Genomic DNA, 21,791 nt, shown 5'->3' with positions numbered 1-21,791 from the left:
GTGTGTTTTGGTTGGCTTGCGTCCCCCTCCCTTGTTTTTTCTTCACTATCCTGTAAAATTGTTTTCTTCTCTTTTTTTTTTTTTTTTTTTTTTTCTTTTGTTCGTTTTTCTTTCCCCGAGGGTTTATAATTACTTTTTTTTTTTTTTTTTTATGGTTGCACTCGCGCCCCTGTGTTTTTTTTTTTTTCTGGTTTATTTCTTCCTTTTCCCCCCCCCCCCCCCCCCCCTCATTTCATTACATCATTTGTTGGTTTGTTTGTGTTTGTGTTGTTTGTGTTTGTCTTTGGTTTTTGGTTGGAGACTAACACGAGAATTTTACCTGCACAGACAACGACAACGGACTATGCACCCCTCATGCCCATACACACCATGATCGACCAGTCCCAGCCCCAGCCCCAGCAACAGACACAGCCACAGCCACAGGCAACGCCCAGCCATTACCATCAATATCACAGCCTGAGCCAACAAGATCAATACTTCAAAGTGCAGCGCTCCCCGGATGGCAAGCTGAATCTGGTCTTTAACGATACGTTCGTCTCTTTGCAGGGCACAAATCCGGCAACGGTTACGATGCCAGACCAACAGGGGGAAGCCCAAAGGACGCGACAGCCGCCAGAGAATCGTAAGTAGTCCAGTCCACGTGGTCCCCAGTTCAGTTACATTTTATACTCGCCCACGAATATACAATTAACAACTAAATCGATCCCATACTCACACGGCCAACTGCCTTTGGCGCTGCCTAACTTCAGCTATTGTCTTTCCCGATTCAGCAGTCATGCACCAGATGAGGACGCCCGAGCCGCCACTGATCAAGCGGGATATACCGCAGTGCGTCGAGGATCAGGACAATCACAAGTCCAAGTCATTCTGCACCGAAGTGCAGAACTATCCGGATCTGTCGCGCATCAAGGGAAAGCTCTCGCAGAATTTCTCCAATTTCTTCAGTGATCCCGAGCCCGTGCCCATGGACATCAGTTCGCGACTGGGACCCAACGATGAGGTATTTCTGTGCCGTAGCCACCGGAGGTACTTGTACCCCAAGTCGGGCCTGAAATCGGACAACACCTGGCAGTTTATAGTCAACAACGAAGAGTTCAAGCAGGGCATACTCATTGAGGAGTGCGAGTGAGTAGCTGTCAAAACAGCAAGTCCCTTTTCCGATTATGTAAATATGTTGAATGCGCTTTGCAGAAACGAGGACATGCCCTGTGACTACTCCTCGAGCTTCCCGCAGCGTTACAAGCCCATCTGCAAGCAGCACTACGTGATGCGAATGCTGGCCAGTATTCGCAACACGAGCGGCGAGGAGCTGGACGTGGCCCAGGAGTCCTTCAAGATACCCTCCTGCTGCAAGTGTGTGCTCAAAGTTCTCTAAACGAGACCATTCGAGGCGCTCGATGCTGCTCGTAGCTGCGATAATGTGATTTTGAGGTAGGTTCATCATCATTTATTAACTCTCAAACATTGAATTTTTAAACTTGGGCCAAAGACTGCAACAAAACGGACGAACATCTGAGCCTTGGGCACGGCCATCTACTTGATCAACTTGCGCAGGGTATAGCCAACGGCGTAGAATCCCACCAGCTTCAGGGCCATGCCCTTGCTCTCCATCTTCATCATGCTCTTCAGCTTGTCCTGAACATTGCCGAAAACGCGATCCATTTTCACAAACAGCTAAGGGCGGATAAACTTCAAACTTTTGTGCAAAAATAACAAAATTTGTTGGTTCGGTGCGGCGTTTGTTTTACTCGAAACTTGAAGGAGCCAAAAAATATTAGAGACTTTTACGTGTGTGTGTTCCTGCTTGAAACTGATTTTAGAGACTGACGAAGTAATACACATTTTTTGACAGTGCCAAAAGAGAATTGAAAGGCTTGCTGTGTGCGCAGAAGGTTTAAATCCAATTTCTAATTTTCCATTTTGATTTTTCTTTGCAGCACAAAAGTTTCACCCACCACAGAATGGCAGGCCAAACTGTCCCAGGGGTCGTTGTTGTTTTATAATTTGTATTTGAATGCACAAAAAAAGAAACAAAAACCAGCTGATCCAACTGGCAGATAGTCCGATCTAAGTTAAGGCATTTGTAATTTCGTTTCTCATCGAGTCAGTGTAAACATATTCGTGTCATATTTTGCTCCTGTGCCTGGTTTCCTCCTCTGTGCCAGTGTCTAAGCTAAGCTAAGCTGCATGCAATTGCATTATAGTTCTAGAGTACGAAAAAATCGTTTCAAAAATGTATGTTAACAACAACAGAAAATGTATAATAAATGTATGCAAGTACATGACAGCAAAGTAAAGTTCTTTGAACCCGAAACAGAGAGCTTTGTTTACTTACAAACCAATTACTTCATGGCTAGTGTAAGTACATCGCAGGCGGCATGCCACCACACAACATTGCAACAGAGTAAGTCTGGGACTTACATATGTAGAAATCAATAACATTTATTGATTCCACCATTGATTTGCCACCACAAACTATGTCAAAGTTTGCCAGTGGGCGGGCAAAGTGCCACCATTTAATTGCTATTATTAGGGGAATCCTGCCACGAGCGAAACAAGACATTGGGCCATTGCTCAGGGTCATCAATCATGCCCCAGCAAATAGCATGTGGAATTCCATATCAATTAGCAAGTACCTATGTAATACTTAATACTGCATATGGTTTCCCCATTGTAATGTCATTTATTTTCTCATTACGCCACTGGCCATCGGATTGGATTGTGGTCGATTGGCCACCGTTCGTGTGAGGTTTGAACTCACAAAAGAAACTACAGGACACTGTGTACTCCACTGTGAAATGAGGTATACCCTAGAGTGTTGTTGTTCCTGTGGTTATCCCTGCGGAAAATCAATCGACTCACTCCCCTAAGGGGTGTATGCTGGAACGCTACAACAATAGGGACAACATGCAGGACACTCAGACACTGGCAGTGTCTGTATCTGTGTCTGTGTCTGTGCTTTGGCTCGGCTCCCCGTAATTGCCGCGGCACATTTGCATGGCCAAAGGAGTTAATGGGGGTTGCCTGATTTGTTGGTTGTAGTTCTGCTATTGTTGTTATTCGGTTGCTGTTGCTGCTGCTGCTGCTGGTGTCGTATCGGTGCCGACATATAAATACGTTCTGTTGACGACGCCAGTGCTCCAATACACCGGTTGTCGGCAGCTCCGTCCAGTCGCCTGCAGCACTGTCTCCACTTGAGTCGATTTTTGTATACATATAGAGAGCAGTTGCTCCTGGCCTGTGCCTTTGCTTATTTTTGCTTGCATTATGCCAAATTATGCAATGGCCTAAGAGTCACCAAAAGACTGTTTCCACACTGTAAATTCTCACTGAGATGAGCAATGAGCAACATGTGGACAATGTGACGTGTACACAGATTGAATAGTGAGTGTTGCAGTTATCGCTGAGATGCCGCAGAGTGCTTGGAAAAATCACCAGAAAATGCACTTATTATCCGTGAATTGAGTCACTCGAATGGCTCGCAGGGGCACCACGTCAGAGCACACGACCGCTGACGCCATGGATGAGCGCAATCGCATCTGGACCACGGGCAGTCTAAATCATGGCTTCTTTCACGAGAATCTACAGCAGCAGCCACTGCCCCTGCAGAGACAACAGACACCAGGTGAGTCACGTTTGCATTTACTTATAATTTATGTTAATATTTGTTACTTTGATTCGTGTTCAATTAGCCAAGTTATGGTTGAGCATCCGACCGCAGCATTGTGGCTGACTTTAGGTGTCAACTGGCAGACTTCAGACTCTGACGGTTCGCCTGTGGCCAAATAATTGACAGCCAGCCCATTCGGGTGTTCCGATCAGCATCGCCGAGTAGTTCTCGCCCTCCGTGGGCGTCACTGTGATCTCGTCATCATCGATGCCCTTGTCCGTGTATCGGCGAGTAATCATCTCCGATTCGCTAATGTCGCACCTGACTTGTTGCTTGGCCATTTGTTGGGGCTTCCTGGCCAAGTTCTTGCTTCTTAGGTTCCACTCGCCGTTGATCTTTTGCTCTGCGGCTTCCCTGAAGCTTGCATTGCTGCCGCGCACGCTCCTCTTCTCTTTGATTGCTTTCATTGGGGAAATGGCTCTTGCTGAGCTGCCACGCTTGACCCTTTGCTGCAGCTTACTGAAGCAATTGTGCACCAGATAGGGACCCACAATGGTGGCCAAGACCACGAAAACCAGAACGTCACAGATGCTGAGCAGATGCTCAATGCGCTTGATCATGCGACCCTCAAAGCTGGCTGCCTCATTGAAGATCTCCATCAAGTTGTACACATCGTCGGCCATCACGAACACATTTGCCTCCACTTCAGTCGTGTTGAACCACATCTTGGCTGGATCGCTAAAAGCAATTTCTATTTATTTTTGTACTGACAATTTGGGGGCGCCCGAAGGGAACGTACTGATACACAAAGCGTGACAGATAATGACAGGATACTCTGTGTCTGTACTCAGTGGAAACAGTTTTAAAATGGGCCAAACTATCGCTGGACACGCAAAAACTTTGTTTCAGTTCACTGAACTCGGTGTCCCTCTGGGGGCTAAAGTGCACCACGTGACGCGTGCGATTAGGGACACAAAAGGTGCAGGAGACACTCGCTGGCGGTGCCCCCGATCAAGATATGGCCAGTAGCAGTGCCGCAGCTGTGAAAACATGAAGCTCCACGGGGTGGGCAGCGTTGTGACAGCAAAAATATTGACAGCATTAGACTAATTGGCGCCAATAAACACACACATTGCGGGCCCATTAGTGGCCCAAGCCCCCGACAATGTACTTCTTGAACCATTGCAGGTGCTCTGAGCCTATTGTCCGCACCGGTTCGTGCCACAAGCGTTGATGGAAACGGCATGGGCAATGGCCATGCATCGGCATCGGCATCGGCATCGGCATCGGAGAGCAAGCAGCTGCCTTACCAGCGCATAAGCCCAAATCTGATTGGGATTCAATCAAAGTGAGTCTCAGATTGTGGCCTTCATTTACGCACTCTGTAAACTCCATCCCTGCAGATTTCGACGCAGCTACTACCACAAGGTCGTGCTGGGTGCACTGCTGGCACTGGTAATCCTTATGCTCATAGCAATCATAGTTCTAAGCGTATCCAGTGAGTAGTTCTGGCGCTGCCAGCTGCTGCCTGATCTGATCCGCGATTCGCTTTTGCAGTTAAGAAATCGAATCCAATTTGCCGCAGTCGGGAGTGCATCCGCTCAGCGGCCAGCCTCATCTATGCGATGGACGAACAGACTGATCCCTGCGAGGACTTTTACAAATTCACCTGCGGCCGCTGGGCCGAGGAGCATCCGCGGCCGGACTCCGTCACCTCCAACGACTGGTTCCGGGAGCGACAGGCGCACATAATGCGGCTGGTGCGCGAATTTCTGCGCTCAAACATCAGCAGCGAGGAGCCACAGGCCGTGGGCAAGGCCAAGACCATGTACAGGGCCTGCATGGACACCAAGCAGTTGGATGCGCGGAATCTGGAGCCACTGGTCGGGTATCTGCTGCGCTTCCAGCTGCCCCTGCTGCCCACGTCCCTCAATCTGACGCTGGGCAGTGAGTCCAAGTACGCGGCGCAGGCGTCAAATGCCAGCTACAACTGGCTGGAGTCCCTGGTGGCCATCAAGCAGCATCTCAGCATGGATCTGATCATCGGCTTCGATGTGTTTCCCGATCCCTTCAATCGCACCATCAATCGCATAGCGCTGGGCACACCCGAAACAGAGTCAGCGTTCCCATTGTGAGTGTGAATAATGCTGGACCTGAAGCCTCTCTAATCCTTCATTGCAGCAACAACGATGACTCGCACAAGCTGCTGCGCAAGATCCACCGAAAGACCATATTCGCGCAGAACAGCGACGAGGACGACAGCGAGGATGAGCTCGAGAGCGATGAGGAGGAAGCGGCCAAGCAAACGAGCGCTGGCATGTCCGCCTACCTCAACTACGTACGCAAGGTCATTGAGAAGTATTTGCTGTACGTGGATCCCGATGTGAATCAGGAGGAGGCCACGCTGGGCATCTCGCAGCTGGTCAAGCAGGGCGTGAAAGTAGCCAGGAAAATCCACGAGGTGGGAGTGAGACACACAACCAGCAAACGAATTCAAACGAATTCCCATTTTGCAGCTCAAGGAAGAAGCTGAAAACTCTACGAAACCTTCGAAGAACCCAGCAGATGACATCATCTACATGTCGCTGTTGGAGCTGCAGAACCAAACGGACAAGAACATTGCCCCGAGGACGCTGCCCATTTGGCTGCGGTACATGGAGCTCATACTGAGGGGCACGCGGCATGCGGGCAACAGCCACATGAGCACCGATCTGACGATCATCACCAGCCAGGCGGACATCCTGTACCTGCAGAACGTGGTGCAGTATCTGGAGGAGACGCCGGAGTCGCACATTGAGTCCTACCTCTGGCTGAGCACCATCGAGGAGTTGGTGCTGCACACGACCAGCTCCATGCGGCTGCTCCACTCGGAGTACATGCGTCTGGCCATCGGCACGGAGGGCAGCACACCACGATCCCTGTACTGCGCCAATGGTGTGAACAGTCTCTTCGGCATGGCCGTCAGCTATGTCCTGGCGGATGAGGAGTTCACCAGGGAGAAGCTGCCGCGCGTGGAGCGCATGCTGAGCGACATACGGCGAGCCTTCGATCGATTGGTGCGCTCCACGTCCTGGATGGATGCGGCAACCAAGCGAAAGACCATGCAAAAGTCCGCGGAGATGAAGAGCTTCATTGGCTTTCCCTCGTGGCTGAGGAATGGCACGGCGCTGAATGCGTTCTACCGGGGGGCAGAGGTGAATGCCAGCATGCACCTCGAGAATCTCATGGGCTTCGTGCACTGGCAGATGATGGAGAAGCTCAACGAAATGGATAAGCCGGAGCCAATTGGTTGGGCAACCTCGCCCTCCAATGTCAATGCCTTTCACACATTTCAATCGAATGCTATAAGTGAGTGTGGGTGTGGCCAGTGGGAGTGCCAGTTCTGTGGCTAATCCTAATTGTCTTCTTGTAGCGGTTCCCATTGCCATTTTGCAGTATCCTTTTTATGACCTCGGCCTCGAGTAAGTCTGTCCCCCCGAGCACCTCCTCCACTTGCCGCACTCTTGCACAAAGCACTCCGCCTCCTCCTCCTCCTCCTGGTTGCACTTTAATCCTCCTGCTGGTCTTGCTGAACTGAACCCTTGCCGTGTCCTTGTTAGGGCTTTGAATTACGGCTCGATTGGCACCATCCTCGGGCACGAGCTGACCCACGGCTTCGATGACAGCGGGCGGCGCTTCGACCGGGCAGGGAACATGGTCGAGTGGTGGTCCAACCGGACCATCAGCGAGTACATCAACCGCACAGAGTGCTTCGTGGAGCAGTACAGTCGCTACCATCTCGATGACATTGATGAATTTGTGAGTCGATTCTCTGCGTAATTAATGGCTTCATCTAATCATCTTTCCACACCATCCACAGATCGATGGAGAGCTGACGCTGGGCGAGAACATTGCCGACAATGGTGGCATGCGTGAGGCCTTCTACGCCTACCGCCTCTACGTCAAGGAGATGGGCAGGGAGCGCTCGAAGCTGCCGGGGCTGGAGCACTACACACACGAGCAGCTCTTCTTCATTGCATTTGGCAATCTCTGGTGCGAGACGTACACCCCAGCAGCCTCTCGCTACGCACTCAGCGACTCCCATTGCCCCGGCCAGATGCGACTGCGGGGCGTCCTGTCCAACTCGGAGGAGTTTGCGCGGACTTTCAGGTGTAAGCGCGGCACGGCCATGAATCCCCATCAGCCCAAGTGTCGCATATGGTGAAGGGTACACTCGGGGGCACACGCAAACAGGAACAGTCAAGTGATTTTTCTACATCTATGAGCTAAGAATTTAGTTTTTAGATCAATTATACATATACAGGATGTGTCTATTGCACGGTTCCTTGGCCCAAATCCCCGCACATTTATGCTCGTTTTCAACTGATTATCTTTAATATACATTCAATTAAATTTACAAAGATTCGACATTTACAACGACACTTAAAACATTCACACAGAACCTCAGATGGAGTAGGTTTCGGTTCTTTGGTTTGCCTCTTCCCTTTAGAGCTCCGTGCAGTTGCCGCCATTCACATGGAACTCTCGTGGAGCCGGCTCCTCGGCTGTGGCAGCTACCGCAAAACTGTGGTCTCTGCACATGAAAATTGGCTCTAATTGGATGAGAAGAACATACCGAAAGGTGTGGGCAATGTTTATGTTTGATTTAAATGCTCATTACGTACCGCTTGCATAGAATTGGCTCGTAGCTTTCGCCTTGTGCTGATGTATGTGGTGCAGGTGTTCACACGATGCAGGTGGAAGGCCTCTTCGGTTCCTTCGTCAGGGGAGAATGGGGAGAAAAGTTAGCAAATATTTCCTGGGTTTAGGTGGAGAAATTACAAATTGCGGTGCTGCTCATGCGACTGCTTGGCAAATGCGTGCTGCTTGAGTGAGTGTCATGCATACTCGTAGAGGAACAGAATGAAAGGAACAAAAGCTACGGCTACTACGGACATTCCCAGATCAGAGACAGAGACGGAGACAGACGGACGACTGAGAGACAATTAGATGTTGCAAAGAATCACTAGAACAAAATGTACTTAGAGAGAGAGAGAGAGGGGCGGCACCTAATGCGTATTTTAGGTTTCCTGACTAGACCATCACCGTTTCGGCGGTGATGATACTGGAAGGTCATCTCACCGGTTGCTTCGTAGCTGCGTTCGCCGCGACTGCGCAGATACCGGTGCAGACAGCAGCAGCGACGCAGGCCGGGCACACGGTACATTATCTGCAGGAATCCGCCACGAAATCTGGCATTCATGTAGCAATAAATGATGGGATTGTAGCAGCTGTGCGACATGGCCAGCCAGTGGAAGGCCAACCACACGTACGGCAGCGGTTTCCACTTTCCAAACTCCTCGTCATTGAGCAGCAGCTGTCCAAGAGGGATTATTTTTAGATGCATTCAAGAGTTGCCCCAACTTTACGCTCACCTGCAGTATGTTGAACGGCAGCCAGCAGATGGTGAACACAATCACAACCGTCAGCATCATCTTAATCATCTGCAACAAAAACCGAAGCTTACTTCATTTATGTGTGCCACAAGTGCCACAATTACTTTGTCTATTTATAGCACTGCGGTCCCAGTTTCACGCTTTACGACCTTGACCTTATGGCCCTAAGCTATGGCTGTAGCAGAGCCCCCCCCTGTAGGGACAATGACTCGCTTTTATGGCCACTGGCAGCTGCCTTGAGTCTCAGCTAAAAGAGTTGCGGGACCTGAGATTTGGGCAAGTTAATTAAGAATTGTGTGTGCCTCTTCTGGCATACCTTTCTGGAGCATTAAATAAGTTTTTACGTGCTATTTTTTGCTACATTTTTAATCTACATGCACATGACATGAATACTTCAATGTCAGCCTAAAAGTCTGCAACATTTAGCTGCAAAATGCTTCATTTTTCCTGGAAGCGAAGGCACCCCTTTTCGCGCTTTAACCGCACCCAGACACGCACAATACCTATAAAAATGCGTATTGCTTTGCTTCAAAGGGGATTTTGTTGTGCTTTGACAGCTGAAGGTTCCAAGCATATGGTTTAGCTTTAACGAATAGTTTCGCCATAAAAAGTTACCCAGCCGACACAAGAGTTTTGGGTTTTCTTAGGTTTCTGTGCAGATATCATCGAGCTGCAGGAGAATGGCAAATAATTTAGCTCGATGATGAACTCATTGGGCACGTCTCTCACGTGACCACCTGTGCTAGACAAGGCATAAAGGTTTATGGCCCTGAAACGAATGCACGATAAAGTTGTTAAGGCCAGTTTGCCGGTTGCCAGGGATTGGCCATGGATAGACTTGGATGGGAAAGGAGCAATGGCATAAGCGAATCATATGCGAGTGAAACCTTTATTGAAGTCTGATGGGCAATCATGGGCAGCACAATGGAATTGGATTGGATTTCCATGCACATCTCTACGACAGAGCCAAGGGAATTTGTTGCTCAATGTTGCTGGCGGCGATTATGAATTGATTCAATGGCCGCATGAATTCGAATACCAGCGTCAGCAGCAGCTGACAGCTTGCTGGCAGCTTGCTTTTTATGCAGGCCATTTTGATGTTGCTGATTCAGGGGCAGGACTCGCTGCGTCTCCCTACCAACTGCTATTAGCGAGTGCTCAACGAGGCCATTTGATTCGTTTTAATGCCTCGTTAGTTGGCTCACTGGCTGACTGGCTGGCTGAGTGTTAACAATGCAAACATTAAGTATACGCACCGCTGTTCAGGCGTCAAAGCACCAGAGACGCGAGGCAAACAAAGACCAAGAAGCCACCTAAGCGGGTAATGAATGTTTATACAAATACAAACACAAATAGAAATATGTTTTTCTTGACGCCTCCGCTGGAAGCACACAGTCTGTGACCTTTGGCCCCGGCGCATGTGTCCGCTGTGCAGCCAAAAACTTTCCCTCAATCCAGTTGGATATTGTGGGTGGCAGCTGCAACATCATCCAGGGCCCGCCTGCAGCTGGAGGGTGTCCACACGAGACAGGCACCCCCTCAAGCCCATTACTCAGGCAGGCATAAGAGCTGGCTGAAATTTTTGTTGCTGCCTGCGGCTCCAGTCTCATCTTTTTTGTTGGTCTCCGAGCTTTGACAGTCTCACGACTTAATTGGCAGCAGCGTCTGGTTGCCGGCATTAGCCACAATCGTAACACACTTAGCCTTTGCTTGGGTTTGGGTTTTGTTTTGGTTTTGAACCGGTTAGCAGTGGCGGCAGCGGTCGCGCCGCTCCTTCGGTTGCGGTTACAGTTTATGGCTACTACAAGTGTCATGCCCGCCCATCAAAGTTAAAGCCTTACAAAAAAAAAACAGAGCTCCAGTTGTCTAGCACGGAGCAGCACAACCAAAAAGTGAGAGGAGCGAAAGGCTGACAAATGAATTTTGATTCACTCTGTCTCGCAGAGTATTCTCCCCCGAAAGACTGAATGATATTTCGATTTGAATAGAGAAGCCTCTCCCCACTCACCATGATGAGGTGCAAAGCGCCTCAGAGTAATTCAATAATTAAATTTCCTGACACGTTCGCGACTGCCAAATGGCTTCTACAGGCCAAAGCCTCTCCTCTATCCTGTCCTGTCCCCTGCTGACTGTCGTTCGTTTTGTTTAATTAATGAGAGGAGTGCGCCCGAAATTGATTGCTTTTTAAGTGCAAAGAATTTGATTTATATATTTAGGCAGTGGCAGTGGTAGGAGGAGGAGGAGGACAGCCTGTCGAATGCAAAATGTTTATTATGTTGCCGTAACTTTCATTACTCACGAGTACGAGTACGAGTACGAGTCCCATGGTTGTGGTTAAGAGTAAGTAGTTTTATGTTGGCTTTTCGCAAGATTTAATTTCGCTGCCGTTGTTTGCTTTTGCTCTTAGTTTCCCAACAGTGAGAGACAGAGGCCCTAAGCGGTGAGTCCAATCAACAATGGGCGCGGTAAGCGCATTAAACGATTTTGATTGCAACTCTTTGGGCAGGTCTCTCGTAATTTGTATTATTACCCACAGAGCCATACATCTCTGGGGTTTTTTCCGCCCGGGGTTGAGCTGAATGCCATTGAAATGGTGTATAAAAATTGAAAGCAACATTTCATTCACAATTGGAAATCTCTTTTTTGGCGTGGGAGTTGGCCACACAAAAACCAGTTTGCACTCGGCGGGGGGGGACCCCAGTTAATAATTACAACTGGGAACTAGTTCAATCGACAGAGGCATACTCGATTACCCGCTGCTATCTGTTTACAATCTATTAATCAATTCAATTGGCTCATCGCTTAGCGCGTGCCCCGCCGGCTGCTCTGGGATCCCTTGCTCAACTCTGGAGCACCCCGAAGCCACACTTAATTGCCAGACAATTGCGAAAGTGCCAGAGGTGAAGAGGTGAAACAAAGTCTGTGCTCAGCCAACCGCGGCTTAAATTGTTATCCATGAAGTGGGCAAAAATCAAACGGCCCAACTAATCAGCAACTAATTTGCACAGCAATTCGGCAACTCAAAACTTTTGCGGTTTGACTTTCTTTCAAGAAAGTGAAAAATTAATGTGGCGTGGGCGGGACTTCCCCTGCTGGCCAAGTTTCTGACACAGTTTTCAGTTGAAAGTTTTCTCAAGAGAACTCAAAGCAAGGCACAGCATGTGAAAGGTCACAAATGGGAAAATGATTTGTTTTTCCCATTATTTGTTTGGCATTTTTCTCTTGACCAAACATCGATAATGGAAGAAGTTCGTTAAAAGTATCATTAAAATCCAAAAGTCATAAAAAAGCAGCACAATGGAACACGAAACCGTCTAAATGTAGAAGCAAAGCAAATGGACTTTTTCTACGCTGCAATTACAGCCAAGGGCCAAAGTTTAATGTGGGGCCAAGGGCAAGGCATTGACCGACAGAAGCAGCAGCTAATAAGTAAATGGAGAGATGGGAGTGCTACAAAGGGCTGCAAAGATCCCTTTGGGGTAAGCCATATTGGGCGATAAAACCACATCAAGTTCAAAGGCAGAGAAGTGTTTGACGGGTTTTTGATGAATCGCCGTGACGGGAGTCTTTGGAAGTCTGCGGACGGCGTACGTGAGAGGACTTTTACTTTTACGACTGACATACATTACAATTAACACAGTTCGCGGCGGGGCTGTGTGCGTTGTCTGATGAGGTGCGTGAAGGGTCTGCTGTCCGGGAAAGGGCCCACGAAATACGCGCAATTAATTAAAGCGCCCAAAGTGTCATAAACCAGGGGCTCAAGGGGGAGCCAGCCCTGCCCTGGCAGCCCTGCAAGAGCCCCGTCAATTAAATGAAGAAACCGAAACCGTGAAAGTCGAGGACTGGCACTCCATACTCCCCTGTCCCCCCCCCCACCCCCCACCCCCCCCTGTTTTTCCTTTCCTTTTCTTTCCTTTCCACCTCGCTATCGCTGGCTCTCGGCTGACCGCGCGCGCGGAAGTGTTGTGCCTGCGATTTATTGTGGGCGTGTCACTGGCAGCCGGGGGAAAAAATAACACTCAAAAAAAGAAAACCCTCAACGCGGCAGTGGGGGAGTGTAAAGTAAAGGTCATAAAACTGTTCGTTTATGCCGCAGCAAATTCGGATAAGACGGGCAGAGCAAGGGGTCTCACGATAAAAGAATTTCGTGTCCGCGAGTCGAGCCTTGGCCTCGTGTTTACCCTATGGCCGCCGCCGCTTACAAATTGAATTTTAAACATTTTTCTTTTGCACATAAATTGCTTTTTTCTCGCCCTCTTTCGGTTTTATGCACATTTCTGCTGACATGCATATTGAGAGGGTTACTTCCAGATCACTTGCCGGGCAAAGTCTTTTTTTATTCGTGGGAGTTGCCTCGTTAGACGAATCCTTTGGGAGGCGAACATCTCAATGCAAAGGTGACATTGTTATCATCAAAGTTTCACTTGAGTTCTCTCTCCGCACATAATAGATTCTTGAGGTTTCTGTAGCTCTCTGCCAATGTTAAAGCTCTCAAATGCCAAATACATGTTGCCCAATGAAAAATTGGCAGCCCCAAATCCTGTCACAATAGAGGGGGGGGGGAAGATTGTGCTGCTCTGAACCAATTTTTGGGACAATGTTGCGGGCTGCCGAAACTTTACAAATTGCCTCCGCTTGAATGTGGGCGTGTGTGTGTGCTCCGTGTTGGGGCTTTTCCTATATTTGATTTATACTTTGTCCAGGCTACTGTACTGTACTGTTCCTGTCCACCCCTGCGAACCACACCCCCTAACCCTAACCATATGCAAAGCAATGTTTATGGTCTTTTTGGGCTTTTCGTTTTTGCGGACAATGTGCTGGGCGGACAGCACGCTCGAACTTTTACGAGCAGGCACGGAATGGCACGGAGTAGGCTACACACGTGCAACGTGTGGCATGGCAGGTTTAGTGAGTGCATCAACGATATTGTTTCGCTAGCATTTGACGACCAACAATGGACACTTGGGGCAGGGCCACACAAGCAGGTCTGCTACAAGTGCGAGTAGGAGTGATTAGAAAGATGGCAGGAAGGCAGGCAATGCTTCGGATTGGGAATGGGAATGGTATCCATGGACATGCGGCTTTCAATCGGACATTGTGTGGCAGGCAGAGGGCAAAAGACCAACATGACGGATTGCCATTGATTGTGCGAAGTGAGACTCTCCGCCAGCTACAGCTACAGCAAATGGCAGTTGTGTTTGCTGTGAGCCCAGACAGGCGGAAGCAAAATCATATGCCCGTAAAATATGATGCTGAAAACAAAGGCAGCGGCACAAACCGAACCGAACCGAACCAAAGCGAATGATGCTGCCAAAAGCAAGATCAAGACAGTAGGCGGCAGACGGTTAAAGGTACAAACATATGTACACCAGCAGTAAGCAGCAAGAGTAACAGTAACAGTAACACCGAAACAACCCCAATAACAACAAGCACACAAAAGTGAAAGTGACAAAACAGAGAAGAGCCAGAGCAGCGCAAAGCATAGCAGAGCAGAGCCAGATCAGCGCAGAGCAAGAGCAGCGCAAAGCAGAGCAGAGCCAGCGCAGTGCAGAGCCGCGTCGAGCAAAGAGGAATAAGCGCGAACGAGCGGCAAAGAGGAAGAAGCTCAAGCAAGCGGCAATGACAATGCCAATGCTGTGCTGCTGCTGCTGCTGCTGCTGTGGCTGTCCCGTTGCTCTGCCGCTGTATACTTAAGGCATTAAATACATTGTACGAGTACGCCAGAGAGAAAGAAAGACACACAAGCCGAGAGCAGTACGAAAATTAAACAACAAAACAAAAGCAACAGTTTGTTATTAACAAAGTAAAGCGGAAAGATCTGCCAAACAGCTACCAGCATACACTCTACGAGTGTGTATTTAGTATTCCTCTTGCAACTGTCGACTAGAAGTTGCTTGAAAGATAAAAGCCACAGTGGGAGAAAAACTTTCTGCAATTTTGCACACAGCCAGCACAGTGGGTGCTGGGTAAAAGCGCATTGCTACAGATACTAAAAGAGTTTTAAGAGTTTTCACACTCTTTCTATGGCATTCCCACAATTGCGGCATTCGAAAGAAAAACATGCCATTCAAACGTTTCAATTTAATTAAATGGTTGGCCATTGCGGGTTCAGCTGCTGTCCACTGAATGCCACAAAGAAGTGCGAAAATGAGTGGAAAAACTGGGAGCGCAGTTAAAGGATACCAAAATTATGTTCATAATATAAAGAAATTACTTTTTAATTAGTTGCACAGCTTGCACCAAGAACTTTGCCCTAGAAATGCCCAATTATTTGCACTTTCTTTTTGGTTGCGGATAACTGAATTAGATGGAACCTAAGTGATGGCTAAGCGAAAAGGGAAACGAGGTCAGCGGAAAGTGAGTCAAAGAACTTCCCCTCTTTTTTTCCAATTCACTTGACAGCATATACTAGAATAAGGAGCTTAACTGCAAACCATAGAAGATATGTAGAGCTTATGAAAAGCTTTCTCGTTTCGAGCTCCCAACGGAACTTTTATAGAAGTGGAAGGAGCAATTGGATAAATGAATTTGTGCAATATTAAGAAAATGTAAATAAGAAATGTAAGAAAATACCATTGAAAATATACTTTAAAAGTACTCCATCAATGAAAGATGTTTCCCAGATCACAGGAAGTCGTAGCAGATCGAAAGATCGTATGAGAAACGGCATGAAAATAAATGTTTGGCACGACTGAAAGATGTTAGCAAGAGAGAAACTACTTCTGGTATGAGTTCAGTTTGCAAAATTCAAAGAACTGTTTTTGGTTTTTTTTTTTCGTAATTTTGTCACCGTTGTTTTTTTATTATTGAGCATAAAGTACTTATTGTCTAGTATAATTAAAATATATATAGATTTATGTGTATGCATGGAGCATTGTGTCAAGGCCCCGCTTAATCTTCATCTTCTATATCATCATCATCATCATCATCATCATCATCAATTATGATCATCTTCTGTCATCGCTCTTTCGGGCGCCCAAGCGAGATTCCCATCCAAGGAATCCGCACTCGTCGCCCATTAGCTAATAGAATTTTCAGGTCAAAAGTTGAAGAAGTAGATGGATGGAGAGCAGAGTAAAGTGTGAGAGAAAGTGAGAAGTTTGGAAACGTATTATATACAAAAGAACCCCACTGTGCGGGGGTGTGGATCTAGCCCCGTGTTGAGGAAAGATTGTGGCAGTGTGTCGAGGGGACCAGAGGAAGGGACATAAAAGATCGTCACGTTTCGGGTCAAGTCGCAGTGGTTGTGGTGGTGGTTGAATGTTGATATGTCGATGTGTTGGAGATTCATTGTGAGAGTTGGGGGTGTGGGGGCGAGGGGGTGTGGGGGCGTGTCAACGACAGGACTAGTCAGCAGCTTGAGCCGAAGTTGAGTTCGAAGTTCGCATGATTGGTTGGATGGTGAATGCTTAGTATGGGCCGGACTTGCCGGGTGGTCCGTAGTTGCTGGACGGGGCCGAGATGGAGCCACCGCCATCGCCGCCAGAGTAGCCACCATCGCCGCCTCCGCCGGTGGAGTAGCTGCCGCCGCCGCTGCTGCCGGAGATGCCGCCAGAGATGCCACCGCCCGACTCCTTCTGGGTCTTGTACTTGATGAAGTAAACCTCGGGCTTTGAGGGCTGTGTGGGTGCGGGTGTCGGGATGACAATGTCCTGCTGATCCTCGGGCTTCTTCACCAACACGTAGACCAAAGTCTTCTCCTCGTTCTGGGGCTGCAGGGGAATGACTGGCGCCTGGTACGAGGGTGGAGATGGGGCCTTAATGAAGATGATTTTGTAGTGCTTCTGGGACTGGCCAATGGGCAGATTGGGTCGCTGACGCACTTCCTCCTGCTCTGGTGGCGGCACATGCACATAGATGTGCTTCTGCACCAGGGTGGTGCCGCCGCCGCCGCCGCCGCCGCCGCCTCCACCACCGAAACCGCCAATGCTGCCGCCTGCAAAGTGAATTTCAAATAAAATTTAACTCGTGATCGAAGTTGCACCTCTGACGCTCTCACGCACCTCCGCCGAAACCACCGCCGCCTCCTGAGCCGCCACCGAATCCACCTCCGAAGCCGCCGCCGCCGCCGCCAGAGCTGAAGCCACCGCCGCTGGAGCCAAAGCCTCCGCTGGAGCCGCCGCCGAAGCCTCCGCTGGAGCCACCGCCGAAGCCTCCGCTGGAGCCACCGCCGAAGCCACCTCCACCTGAACTACCTCCAAAGCCACCACTGGAGCCGCCGCCTCCGAATCCACCGCCGGAGCCACCACCGCCGCCGGGACGGTTGTAATTGTAGCCAGCCTCAGGGCGGGCCGCGGCCAGGGCCAGACAGGACATAAGAATGAAGGCTTTCATGGCTGCTAAGTCACGGATTGATGGGACGGGACGCGTTGCTTGTGGATTGCACTTGGGGGTACTCGGATTGCCGGATATTCTCTTGCGGTTTCGGATCTAACAACACACGGCACACACTTTGCACTGGCACTATCACAGTAATCCTAGGTCTGTGGTGTGTGTTGTGTGTGCGTGCGTGTGTGTGTGTGTGTGTGTGTGGGTGTGTGTGGTGGAAAAAAAAGACAAGAGTTAGGACGTTTTGCTGCTGCTACACTTGGAGGACTTTGCTGGAGAGCCTCACGTTTTAGTATCCTCGACTTGGTGCTCGGATGCTGCTTATTAGACCAAATCAAATGCTTCACTGACGAACCACTGCAGCCGCATCATCAATTTATACAGAAATCCAGCTAGATGCAGGCTGCCTGCTGGCTGCCACAGAGCGCGGCACACACACACACACACCAACAACACTCAGACATTGGAGATGCGAGAGGGTCGGAGAGGGTCTTTTTGCCATGCTCATGATGATCATCACACGTTGCCGATGATGCGACTTTTGGGGGATCTGCGCATGCGTGGCCAGGCCAATACTGAGACTCTGCTTGTGGCCATCTCTCTCTTTCAGAGTCCGAGTCTCGAGTCTCGAGTCTGTGTCTGGCTTTGGGGTCTCTGTGTGTGTGTAGGCTGCTGGCAAGTGAAACCGAAATTACCGCACAATCAACTTATTACAGCACAGCAACAACTCGAGCTTCCCGTTGTCGGATGTACAGGAGAGTCACCGTCAGACTCTCTCTCTCTCTCTCTCTGTCTCTCTGTGTGTGTCTCTGCTCCAGTCACAGTCTGTATCCCAATGTCGTGCACTTTCGCTCTCTCACCGCTGGGTCTCTGAGGCCTGGGACCTCCGACTTGGCTTGGGTCTCGGCTGCCGCACTTGAGCGTCAGCTGGCCAACGGTGCAGACTCTGTCTTTGGCTTTGGCTTTGGCTTCGAAATTTCTGCATCACGAGCAGCGGTGGAAAGTGAAAATCAAAAGAAAATCCCACTGCTAACAATGGCAATTTGAATAATTTTTCGAGGCTTTTGTGGCCGAGCGTTTGTGTTGTGTGTCTGGGGGGGGCAAGGAATTTCTTCCCCCGAACATATGACAAATGCGAATACGTGCCACGATAGATTACAGACTGACTGAGTGAATGGATGTGTGTGCGTGTTTTACGAGTGTGTGTTGCAAGTGTGCCACTGTGCAAGGCCCAAGCTACAGTTCGAGAGATTTGCCGCAAAGATAATTCACCACAAAAATTGGGTTGGTCGTGTTTGGGGTACAAAAGGCGAAATTGTCAAACGGGATTAGCCTTGGGACTGGCCGCGCGACAAAGTCCAAAGTCTAAGGTCTAAGGCCTTAGCAAATATTTCGCCATGAATCAGAGATTTCATATATTTATTTTGCATTTATACAACTTTTGTCTTATTTATTCTTGCATCATTTTGGCACAAACAACCTTTTAAATGCCCATAACATATATCTTTATTATTCACTCATTTAATTGCTTCAAGTTTAATGCAGTTCCCCCCAGATCGAAGCAAAGTTAACGTTCAATGAACCGAATATAATGGCGAGGAAGGTGTGTGGGAAGGCAAGTGAGAAAAGGGAAAATTGTATAAACACTTTTTCAATTAGTTGGCAATGGGATTTGGGAGATTTTAGGCCCAGCAATTCGTTGAGGTTTTTAATATAATTCAACATAAAACCACGGCAAAGGGTTTGCCCAGCAGTAAGTTTGCATTGGAGGAAGCTGCAAATATCAGTAGCTGACACATTGAAGTCTTTGTTCGAGCTCTTAGCTCTTAGCCCACTCGATTACTCATGTTTGGTGGTGGCTAATGGATGGAGGCTTTCTTTTCAAGCTGGCCAATTACTTGCGAATGGGTATGAATAATCTGGCGGATTATCATGCTTGGGGCTTGTCTAGAGTGGGTCGCCAAATGGCAGAGAAACCCGTTCGTCATTCGGAATCATACAAAAATAATAACAATAAAACGAAAATGCAAAACTGCAGTCAAGCTGTCGGTGGGAAATGGGATACGTTTCCTGCCACCAACAAATGTCCCGTGCAGCGTGCAGATTTCACCTTGAATCTGGCACTCACAGATCGATCTTGTTGCGTAACCAAAGCCCGAGCTTCGGGCCAAAAATTCGTTTTTTTTTTTTCCTTTTTGCGCCTAACGAGCGGCCAACATCGAGCGACTTTTCGTGTATTGACAGACTTGTACAAGTACCACAATAAATTGCTCCACTGCAGGCCATGTGGCAATGTGGCAATGTGGGAAACGGTAAGCACCCGCAAAGCGCTCCTAGAGAGACCAGAGAGACCACAGCCAGGCAGCTCCATTGGGAGCACTGGGAGAATGCAAAACGGAATCCAAGTTCGAGTTCACATCCGAGTGGCGCTCTAAGCGCTTGCCTTGAAGTGCAAATCAAGGCTAAGTTGGCTAATTGTATGCGCTTTCTGTGGCTTTTTGTTCGGCATTTTCCCCACACAACTTCCGAATGCCTTTTGGGGGGGGGGTAAAGCGCCAAACAATCCACTCAACGGGGAGCATGAAATATAAATAAATGGGAAGCAGCTTCCACTCTTTGGGCATCAAATGTAATATCTTTGAGGGCAATAATTATACCGTATTTGCGGTGTGTTTTAAATGGTAAATTGCATTTAATTGTTATGCAAATTGATCGCGCTTTAACCTTCTGCTCCCCGACGGCGCTGAACTTTAATCGAAGAGCTGCCGCCGGGGGGTGGAGGGTGGCAGGGAAGTGCGATGCTTGTTGCATAAACGATGCAATGCGGCTGACTGTGCAACATTTTGCATGACACTGAAAACAACGCACACGCAACGGGAGCAGCTTTAGCTCATCCCCAGGCAACGTGAGGGATTTCGATGGATTGCTGGATGGTGGCTGGTGGCGGGTAGGAAGCTGGCAACGACGACGACAGTTGTTGCTTCCTGCATCTATTGTGGGACTTGGGATGGCTATGGCTGTGGTGGCATCTCCACTGTCTGCCCAGCGCCACTTCCTGCTTGTTAAGCAAACGAAAAGAGAGACAGAGAGACAGAGAGACAGAGAGGCAGACACAGAGACGAGCAACGTGCAAATTTTTGTTTTATTGTTGAAATTTTGCTTGTGGATTGCAGCATGAACGAGCGAGCGAGCCGTTTGACTGCTTTGCTTTTACATTTGACATTTTTGGTGGCACTAGATGTTGCCTCTTGCCGCTTGCTGCTGCTGCTGCTTGTCGATGTTGCCGCTGGCTGGCGCCAATTGCAGCTTCCATCTGTCCAGCGATGCTATCATCGATGGATGGGCCAGATGCATGCAAGATCTCTGGCCAGACATATTATTTATTTTATGTTTGTTTCTCCGATTGTCTTCAATTGAAAATGTTGCTGGCTGCTGGCTGCCTGCCGCCTGTTGCTGCGGTTTTAAATGCTAATTAGTGTCAACGACTTTTTTGTTGCAGATTTAACGGCTGACCATTTGGCCATTTAAACTCCGCAACGACACAGCTAGTTGTCTAAGGTGTCTATGCCCCAGAGCGGAGACCTCCTGGCACCTCTCCCAGACAACCAAAAAATATGCTCAGTCTGTGCTCAAGCCGTTTGTCATTAACCTTCGTTAGCAGCCGACACTTAAAAGTTGTTTTCCTGGGCTCGATAAAGTTATTTCAACTGTAGCATTAGCTTGTGTCCTCAGCAGATGTGGCCCTGCTAGAGGAACCACCGAATTTTGGCTTTAAGTTCGGCTAAAACTCAATCCAGAACCCCAGCAGACCACATTCCGATTCCAGTTTGCAGAACTTTGTTTTCAGTATTTTTTGTACACACTTTTCCGTGGCGAAAAGGAAGGAGCTGTTAACTTAATTGCAGTACGTGTGAAGGAACGAATGAAAGAATGAATGTTAGACCAGGATTCCCTTGAACGCTTCCTTCCTTTCTTCCTTTACATGACACATGGAGGGATGTGCCAGACAGTTGGGTTGGGGCAGCTGTTTGCGCCACTTTTTAATATGCATTCGTCATTGAGTGTTACATTACTCGAATTTGCCCCTCCAGCTTGCCTTTTGCCAGGACCTTTGCTAGCAGACATTAATCATGCGGTTGCAGTGCACCACACGTGCCACATGTGTCTCCGCGAAGTTCACACAAGTTGAAGGCAAGCACTTGGCACTGCAAGAAAGTTGTTGGGCGTTCTGCAGCAGGAGTTGCCACTTCTCAAAGCTGAGGGGGACACTGGCACAGGACACAGTAACTGGCTGCAACAACGGAAACGGGTTACAAACGCCCGGGGCACGCCCCTCGACTGCCAAGAGAGCAAAACTCCAAGCAAATCTGGGTCGATGTTGCCTGCAATTAAACGCATTACGTTGGAGGCGCACATAA

General features: G+C 48.8%; 6 protein-coding genes across 20 annotated transcripts in view; 2 read left to right on the top strand and 4 right to left on the bottom strand.

Moving 5' to 3' along the window:
- The window catches only part of LOC117583715 (protein spaetzle), a 5,770-nt gene extending 3,490 nt beyond the window's left edge, over positions 1-2,280 (top strand). For 4 of the 14 annotated variants that reach the window (XM_034272210.1, XM_034272205.1, XM_034272216.1 and 1 more), the window contains 4 exons: positions 328-622; positions 750-1,125; positions 1,192-1,431; positions 1,938-2,280. In XM_034272210.1, coding sequence (XP_034128101.1) covers positions 328-622; positions 750-1,125; positions 1,192-1,375 — 855 coding nt within the window. In that variant the 3' untranslated portion in view covers positions 1,376-1,431; positions 1,938-2,280. The remainder of the gene's footprint in view (positions 1-327; positions 623-749; positions 1,126-1,191; positions 1,432-1,937) is intronic. The other 10 variants (XM_034272214.1, XM_034272218.1, XM_034272213.1 and 7 more) reach the window with 8 other exon arrangements.
- On the bottom strand, positions 1,425-1,783 carry LOC117583736. The gene has a single exon (XM_034272253.1). The coding sequence runs from the start codon at positions 1,660-1,662 to the stop codon at positions 1,534-1,536; it is 129 nt and encodes a 42-aa protein (XP_034128144.1). The 5' UTR covers positions 1,663-1,783; the 3' UTR covers positions 1,425-1,533.
- Positions 2,281-2,663: 383 nt separating the features above from the next.
- Positions 2,664-4,431, bottom strand: LOC117583733. Its single transcript, XM_034272250.1, has 2 exons — positions 3,673-4,431; positions 2,664-3,603 (listed from the first exon to the last, which is right to left on the bottom strand). The coding sequence occupies exon 1, from the start codon at positions 4,333-4,335 to the stop codon at positions 3,757-3,759; it is 579 nt and encodes a 192-aa protein (XP_034128141.1). The 5' UTR covers positions 4,336-4,431; the 3' UTR covers positions 2,664-3,603; positions 3,673-3,756.
- On the top strand, positions 3,475-7,956 carry LOC117583738 (endothelin-converting enzyme 2). The gene is made up of 9 exons (XM_034272254.1): positions 3,475-3,625; positions 4,799-4,958; positions 5,014-5,108; positions 5,168-5,741; positions 5,792-6,071; positions 6,127-6,958; positions 7,023-7,071; positions 7,210-7,408; positions 7,470-7,956. Exons 1-9 carry the CDS (start codon positions 3,475-3,477, stop codon positions 7,812-7,814), a joined length of 2,685 nt encoding a protein of 894 aa, XP_034128145.1. The 3' UTR covers positions 7,815-7,956.
- A 58-nt stretch (positions 7,957-8,014) lies between these two features.
- Positions 8,015-21,791, bottom strand: part of LOC117583708 (RYamide receptor) — a 54,428-nt gene continuing 40,651 nt past the window's right edge. The window contains exons 5-8 of one of the 2 annotated variants that reach the window (XM_034272198.1): positions 9,025-9,093; positions 8,659-8,966; positions 8,275-8,366; positions 8,015-8,202 (exon numbers count right to left, since the gene is read on the bottom strand). In XM_034272198.1, the coding sequence (XP_034128089.1) occupies positions 8,096-8,202; positions 8,275-8,366; positions 8,659-8,966; positions 9,025-9,093 (576 nt within the window). In that variant the 3' untranslated portion in view covers positions 8,015-8,095. The remainder of the gene's footprint in view (positions 8,203-8,274; positions 8,367-8,658; positions 8,967-9,024; positions 9,094-21,791) is intronic. The other variant, XM_034272199.1, reaches the window with a different exon arrangement.
- Positions 15,839-17,715, bottom strand: LOC117583739 (glycine-rich protein DOT1). The gene is made up of 3 exons (XM_034272255.1): positions 17,660-17,715; positions 17,049-17,528; positions 15,839-16,981 (listed from the first exon to the last, which is right to left on the bottom strand). The coding sequence occupies exons 2-3, from the start codon at positions 17,377-17,379 to the stop codon at positions 16,455-16,457; spliced, it is 858 nt and encodes a 285-aa protein (XP_034128146.1). The 5' UTR covers positions 17,380-17,528; positions 17,660-17,715; the 3' UTR covers positions 15,839-16,454.

Source organism: Drosophila guanche, unplaced genomic scaffold (assembly GCF_900245975.1).
Source record: "Drosophila guanche unplaced genomic scaffold, DGUA_6, whole genome shotgun sequence".
NCBI classification, from domain to species: domain Eukaryota; kingdom Metazoa; phylum Arthropoda; class Insecta; order Diptera; family Drosophilidae; genus Drosophila; species Drosophila guanche.
This window is presented reverse-complemented; position numbering and strand designations above follow the sequence as displayed.